At 31.2% G+C, this 7,549-nt stretch overlaps 1 protein-coding gene across 1 annotated transcript; it reads right to left on the bottom strand.

Annotated features, from left to right (window-relative positions):
- Window positions 1–1,736: 1,736 nt before the first annotated feature.
- LOC129891524 (bHLH transcription factor RHL1-like) lies at window positions 1,737–6,323 on the bottom strand. The gene is made up of 8 exons (XM_055966910.1): window positions 6,199–6,323; window positions 5,553–6,111; window positions 5,372–5,464; window positions 5,107–5,274; window positions 4,924–4,989; window positions 3,642–3,707; window positions 3,410–3,478; window positions 1,737–2,301 (listed from the first exon to the last, which is right to left on the bottom strand). Exons 2-8 carry the CDS (start codon window positions 6,099–6,101, stop codon window positions 1,984–1,986), a joined length of 1,329 nt encoding a protein of 442 aa, XP_055822885.1. The 5' UTR covers window positions 6,102–6,111; window positions 6,199–6,323; the 3' UTR covers window positions 1,737–1,983.
- Between the last annotated feature and the right edge of the window lie 1,226 nt (window positions 6,324–7,549).

Raw genomic sequence — 7,549 nt, 5'->3', positions numbered from 1 at the left:
CATATTCCATTTTGGAAAGTGGCATGATTAAAGTGAACAAATTCATCTCATGCTGCTTGATTAATTTCATCGACTACTTAATACCTCCTATTATATATGTACTGAATATATAACATCTTTACTAATTAGGATACTCACTTGAGGATAGTGGCCGAGACAAAACTTTCATTAAATGAATTCAAAATATGAAAAAAAAAATGCATAAAAAAATTAAATGAAATGCAACATCTACTACGTTTTCAATAAAAAATAATTTAATCAGGCATATATATAATTTTTTGATAAAAAAAAACCTCTTCAATCCTACCTGACTCCGCCTTTGTTTGGCTCAATAGCGAGCCTAACACTCGTGTACGCCCATAGAAATGCTGATGCGTACTCACTCATCATGTAATAGGATGCTTACTAATAGAGTTAGATTTATGACGGATTCTATGAATTCAACTGAACTAATTGCTTTCGACTCTATCCAAACAAGAAAAAGAGTTGGAAAAAAAGATGTTTGCATGTATGTTAAGCAAGAGGAGCATGCTTTTTCTGCCGACAGAAGCAAAGACTTAAAATTGATATAATCGTAGACCTAGTAGTCTATGGCAAAAGTCTCTATATAATTTCCAAATTTTAATAATTGTTCTCTTTTTAAGTCTAATTTTCTACCTAGTGTCTAATATACGTTTTATATTGCTTCATTTACTATGTATCTTGCTTTTGTTGTCATTTTTTTTATTTACAATCATGTTTAAAATACTTGTTTAAGTCGAGGGACTATTAGAAATCAAAATCCACTTCATTATCAAACAAAATAGGAGTAAGGTTCATATAGATCCTATCTTTCCCAACGAGTCGTACTCTGAGATTACATTGAATTTATTTTTGTTTTTATCGTCGTTTAATATACGTTTAGGAGGTCTAATTAATTAGAATTTACATTACGTAAGACCTATTAAAAAGAGAAAACGGCCCTTATCTCTAAATAAAAGTAAAATTTTTTTACTCATTCTTATCTCAATCTTTAATGATAAAGAATTACTATTTTATTTGTGTGAATTTTTTCATCTCTATTTACGCCCCTTGTTTAGTTTGAAAAGAAAGTAAAGCTCCTTGACTTGTTTCTTGTAAAGGAAAAACATCAAGAAGTTCCAAAATCCCATCTTTTAATTAATTTGACACAAAAACTTACCCCTCTTTATCTTTCTCTTCCAACAAAAGCAAAAGAAGACCTTTTTAAAGTGGAATTAATTCTTTTTCTTAAGTCAAAAGGAGGGCCTATTATTTAATTGGGAATTATTATTAAAAATACATATATTAACTGAATGATGGTAAATAATTTAATAGAATACCACAAAACAAAGCAATCAAATTCCCCAAAAAGATATTAAAGCAAACACCACAAAGCTGTCAACTTTTCCTTGAAACGTGAAAGAATCAAAATCCATTTTTTCCCATCCTTGATTTTTGTAAATTAATTCATCTTTTTTTCCAATTCCCTTTCCTTGTTCTAGTACTTCATAATAACATGATTGCAACTCATCATTACATATTTAGTACTATAATTTTACAAGTAATATCTTAGAAAAATAAGATATACATAAATCGTATCCTTATTTTTCGAATAGAAATAATTTTGATAGACCCTTGACTCAAATGCAAAATAATGATTTTATCTTTTTTCAATTTCATTTTTCTTGGTTTGGAATTATTTTAATCATTCATAATAATATACTTATATCACCATAACATCATCACAACTCATCATTACATGTATATAACCATTCCAAGCAAAATAGTTAATTAAAAAAAATCATCATCATCATTAAGAAGAAACATGAATTCCTGTTGTTAGCTTTTACTTAAGGCAAGTCTACCTAAATACGGCGTCGTTTCTGATTCTAAAAAGACCCTTATTTTGGTAGACTTGACGGGAGCTGATTTTCAGAGTCAACGCCGTTAAAAAAAAAAAAAACTTCCAAAGAGAGTTGACTTTTAGGGTTGAGAAATAGAAGTAGCGTCCTTAATACCGGCGGCTGACTGGACAGTCAAAGCCGATAAGCTAGGAGAGGTAGGGTCACCGGGTTCGCCGCCGAGTAATGGATTGTTGTTGACGCCGTTAGGGATCCTGGAGTTACAGGTGGTAGTTGAAATAGCTGTAGCTAAGGATATAGGCATAAGGCATAAGCCTTTTCCTTGTAGATATTGCATGGCGGATCCCATATCTTCCTCCATTAATTTTGCTACTTGCTGTTCCGTAACACTCATTGTCTCCTTATTCGAAGACGACGCCACATTTCCTTCACCCCTTCCCTGTATAATACAAGTTGTTTCCGATAAACAATAATTACATAAGTGAGATTTAAAAGGATAAAAATGATATAGAAGAAACAAAATAGTTATATTTATATTAATTTTTTAATAATCAGAATTATGAAGTTTTCATTTTTATTTCTTAAAATAAAATGATTTATAGCTATGTAAATATTTTAAATTTATTTAAAGCTTCAAAATATCGCTCCCTCAAAATAGTGAAGGCAAATAAAATATAGTGGAAAGGGGTGTTTGGGTAGGATGGGGAAAAGGGATAGGGAAGGGGGGAACACAAGTAGGCACGCGTACTACTTTATGTTTTTGTCGCATTATGCTGACACACTATTGCGAGAGAGACATTTTATAGAGGAGAAACAGAGGCGTATTTTCATAAATTCGAAATTTTTAATTAAGAATAAAATATAAAATATTCACCAATTCTTTTTTTAGAAGTATTACCGTATGGCCTTTTTAATTTCCCGTTGTTTTTCATTTAAATAGAAAGCTCTATATAGGTTTGGCTATATTGGTTATTATCTCAAAAAGAGATGATCCTCTTCCACAGCTTTTTTGTTTCCTTTTGTGTTTTCACCTTCTCTCTAGATTTCATGGTAAGTTTATGAACAATTTATATTAGAACAAAGATTAAGGTGATGATTAAAGAATTAACTCAACTAATCATTAACTAAGTGCATAGTTTTATAAAGTTCTTTTAGAGTAACCATTTGTGTTGATTAATCATCAATTTGAAAGAAACTTTTCACAATACATATGTGAAACAACTTTTTCTATAAACACTTGTTACATTTGTTTCAATTTATTTATCTTACTTTCATTTTTAATCTATTTAATTTGATAATTCTTTTATTACAAGATTAAAAAATATTTTTAGTACCTTCTAAATATCTTAAACTTAAAATCACAAGATTAAAAATTCTTCTCTATTTTTCTTAAATATCAAACAAAGAAAGTAGTGTTCTCCTGCAAATAAGCTAAACATCTCAATTTTTTAAACTAAAAAAAATTATGATAGCAATGTCCAGTTCTAATATTTGAATGATTAGACGTGAAAACAATGAAAATTGAAGAAAGGGTTAAGATAGTGTACCTCAGAGGACATATCAGCAACTAAGGGAGCAACAGCTGCAGCACCACCTAATCTACTCATACTCAAAACCTGAGTTCACAAAACACCATGAAATTGACAGAAAGTAATTCTTTATTATAATAATAATAAAAACCACATAATTTTAAAACATTATTTTCCCATCCAAATTGTCAACAAGGAAACATCTTTTTCTAATTTAAAAATCAAGAAAGAGAGAGTAGGAGTAGATTACTTTGACTTGGAGCTGTAGGAATTTGACATAGTCGATGATCTCATCCAGCATTGAAGCCTTGTCTGTCTGTCATTCCATAAAACCAACAAACATTAACACGTTAGTATACCATTAATTTAAACCCCATTCACTTCATCTCTTTCAATTTGAATAATCAAATATCTCAGACTATTCACAGGATATTTCTTATGTCAAAACACAATAACCAAACAACAATACTTTTTCTTGGTTTTCGATATTTACTTTTGGACTTGATTAATTTAGATTTCGGTCAAAAAAATAAAGCTCTTTCTATCAAAAAAGATTCAAAACTTCTAATCAAGGATGGAGAGATATTACTTACCATCTCCACCACAATATTGGTAGTTATACAATCTTTGATGTCAATTTTTATTGTTTTTAATAGCCCAATTAAATTATCGATAAATTTCACTTAGATACTTGAACTAGGATCTATTTCAATTGAGCATGCCTAAACACTTGATAGAGTATTCCTATTAGACATTTTTCAATTCAAATTTTGAAAAAAACTTTTGTATATGTTCTAAAATACTCATTAAGTAGATAAATTAATCACATAAAATATATCAACTCATTTAGTTATATGCATCAATCTCGGTAAGCCGTAAAACCTGAAACTCATTCCAATTGAGGCTGACATATTTTACATGATTAATTTTACTATCTGATAAACTCTTGAGAATACACCAAAAAAGTTAAAATTTGAACTAACAATATCTAATTAAAACACTTTTATATATATTCAAATTTTTAAAATAAATCGTAATTCAAACGTTTTATTTAACGACGGAAGTTTAAATTGTAACTATCAGTAGGATTACGATCCCCGGGAGAATCTCTTTTCCAGTTTTCATTGGAAAGAAAGAAAATACTCAATTCTCTTCACACTCTCAAGTATAAAAGAATAACTTACTCGCCCTATTTTCATGTCACGTGTCCAATTGAAGATTTATGATATTCATCAATCACATGGAACTAAAGCAGTTACACAATTTATAAATATGATTCATTTTCTAATTAATGATTTAAATTAAAATAATTACTGTAGATTTAATTGAATTCACTCCCCCTCATCTTATTAAGGTAAAAAATGCTCGATAAAGTCAGTCATTTATAATTTGATCCAAAAATATATTTATTATTAATTATTTATGGAAGATATTTTTGTTCATTTTATTTTTGACCCTTTTTCGTTTTATATTTTATACTAGGAAAATATAATGAACGAGTACAAGTGAAGAGTAATTTAGTATGAAATTACCTTATTGGCATTAGGTACGAGCTCCTGCAAAGCCTTCATTCTCTCTGCAATTCTCTCTCTACGTAACTGCCCACCATTTTCAGTCGCAACAGAAAGCAAAGCAGAAACCCAGAAAATTCGGAAAATCAGTAAAAAAAAAAAACTGAATTCATAGAAGAGGGGTAAAACTGTAATTAAATGTACTCTTTCAGCGATGCTGTGAGGATCAGTAGCTTGTCCTCTACGAGCTCTAACTCGTTGTTGCTTTGGTTGTGCTACCGGCGTTGAACCTCCACCACCAGCTGAACCACTTGCTGCCGGAGTTTGGTTCATCGCCGGAGCTCCGAAACTCTGCGATTGCATCGATCCTCCCTAAAAAAAAATCGAAAATATTGTATTAGTTATTGTTAGTGTTTTCATGTTATATGAGTTTGTATTATATATGCACGTAAAATGTGTATGGATGAACCTGAGGATGATGAAAATGTTGAGGTTGATTGGAGGTTTGACCAAGAGATCCGGTGAATCCATTGAAAAGAGCTTGAATGGAATTGTCATTAGTCTGTATTTAATGGCGTAATTAATCGTTAACAATTGTTGGAGAAGTGTTAAAACTAGTCATAAATATGAGAAAATGAAATTAAACTCACCGGATTAGCGATGCCGTCGTTTTGGTCAACATTATTACTGAGGTTTAGCGGGAGGGAAAGTAGGCCGTTATCGCCGGAAGCTCCAGTAGGAGACCTGAGTGTTCTGGAAAGCAAAAGCTGTTGTTGTAGCATAAGTGCATTAGCAGCTGTAGCAGCGCCGCCGCCAGTGATCTGATGCTGACGGAGCTTTGAAGCAAGGAGAGAAGAAGCTTGGTCGTCGTAATGGAACTGTGTGTGAAGTGGATTAGAATGAGGTTGATCTTCGCCGGAGCTAGGGTTATGCGGCGGCGATGAAAGATGGTGATGTGGGTCCCAGGATTTGGAAAGGTCAGGCCAAGGAGAAGAAGGAACAGAAGAGAGAATCTGTTCGAGAAAATCGTCTTGAGACGACGTCGAATCAAAGTGAGAGTGACCCATATTGTGTTGACCTAAACCACCACCACCACCAACAACACCACCAGAAGAACCGCCATTTCCGCCATTTTGAAGGTCTTGAAGTGACATCTGTGACTGCTGTTGTTGACTTAGAAGTGAATTCATGGCTTGCATTTTTTTTCCTCTGTAAACAAAAATGGTACCATTAAAATCACCACAAAAAACAGAAAATTAACATAAAGTATTCAGAGAATTTAATTCAGTTCTGTACCTGAGATTTTTGCAGAGAGATTTTATTTTATTTTGCTTCAGTAGCTTTGTGTGTGAAAATTTGGTTCTAAAGGAGAAGAGAGAAAGAAGAAATGAATGAATTATTAAGTTATGGTTTTGGAATGTTGTTTATATAGGTAGTTTATATGTGTTGATCTCCGAACCCCCTCCCCCAACCCAAACACCAACCCCCATATATTTCTTATTATCACTCCGCCATATAACAATAACATATTTAATATAATTTAACGAGCTGAATTTTGAAGAGGATGGAATGTAGGTAAATTTTATTTCTATCATCCTTTATAGTAGAGAAATTATATTTAATACAACAACAACAACAAATCAGTGAAATCCCACAACGTGGGGTCTGTGGAGGGTAAAGTGTATGCAGACCTTACTCCTACCATAGTAAGACGGTTGTTTTCGAGAGACCCTCGGCTCCAAAGAAGCATAAAAAGAGGTCAAATAAATCTAAGAATTTAACGCGATATGGAAAAATAAATAACGAATAACGCAAATAACGAAAACGACACAGATAAAATCGAGTAATCAAAGTATAAAAAGTAATAGAGAAAGGGCAACTTAATGCACTAAAGCGCTTCCTATGCACAGGATTCGGAGAAGAACCGGACTACAAAGGTTTAATGCACTAAAGCGCTCGCTATGCACAGGGTTTGAGGAAGAATCGGACCACAAAGACATATTGTGTGTTTTTCGATGGACTCTCAAATCAAGAAAATTAATTTTCAGAATAGTTTTAAAAAATATACGTATAAAATTGAATAAAGAAAATTATCGACATTAAAAGGCGTTTGACCATGATTTTTTTAATTTTCTTTTAGTAATTGAAATTCGGAAAATACATTTAATATTAAAATTTCAAAATTTAACTTCAAGTTAATCAAGAATAATTCCAATTTATATTTATAACCAAACGCAATTCTAATTTTCAAATATCATTTTTTTTTCAAATTTTACAATTAAACATGATCAAACACCTGCTAAAAATAGTAAAAATAACGAAGGATGAAAAAAAATATTAAAAAAAGATCAACTAGTTTAAGTGATAATTTGATTTGCTTTTAGTGTTAATTTTTTAGGGGGAAAAAATTAAGGTTTCTAAAAGTAATTGAAAAGACTTTATAAGAACAAAACTCGATCGTTAGTTTAAATTAGGATATATTCATGGACGGTCTTTGAACTATTAGAAATAAATGAATAAAGTTGTTTTTTTCTTTTATTTTTAATTAATTAAAGAAAAACTAGTTATCCTTTTTATTTTACTCATCAAGAAGTTAGCCTAAAAAGTGATATATTTTTGGTTATTTTTAATGACGTGGTTTTTGATT

Source organism: Solanum dulcamara, chromosome 6, assembly GCF_947179165.1.
Source record: "Solanum dulcamara chromosome 6, daSolDulc1.2, whole genome shotgun sequence".
In the NCBI taxonomy this organism is placed as follows: domain Eukaryota; kingdom Viridiplantae; phylum Streptophyta; class Magnoliopsida; order Solanales; family Solanaceae; genus Solanum; species Solanum dulcamara.
Note: the sequence above shows the minus strand (reverse complement) of the source record. Positions and strands in the feature narration are given on the sequence as shown.

Excerpts from the sequence above, each read along its gene's own strand:
- LOC129891524 (XM_055966910.1), bottom strand. The coding sequence starts at position 6,101 with ATGCAAGCCATGAATTCACTTCTAAGTCAACAACAGCAGTCACAGATG. Across the intron at positions 4,990-5,106 it reads CTCACAGCATCGCTGAAAGA|TTACGTAGAGAGAGAATTGC; the intron begins GTACATTTAATT and ends AATGGTGGGCAG. Across the intron at positions 3,708-4,923 it reads TCGTACCTAATGCCAATAAG|ACAGACAAGGCTTCAATGCT; the intron begins GTAATTTCATAC and ends ATGGAATGACAG.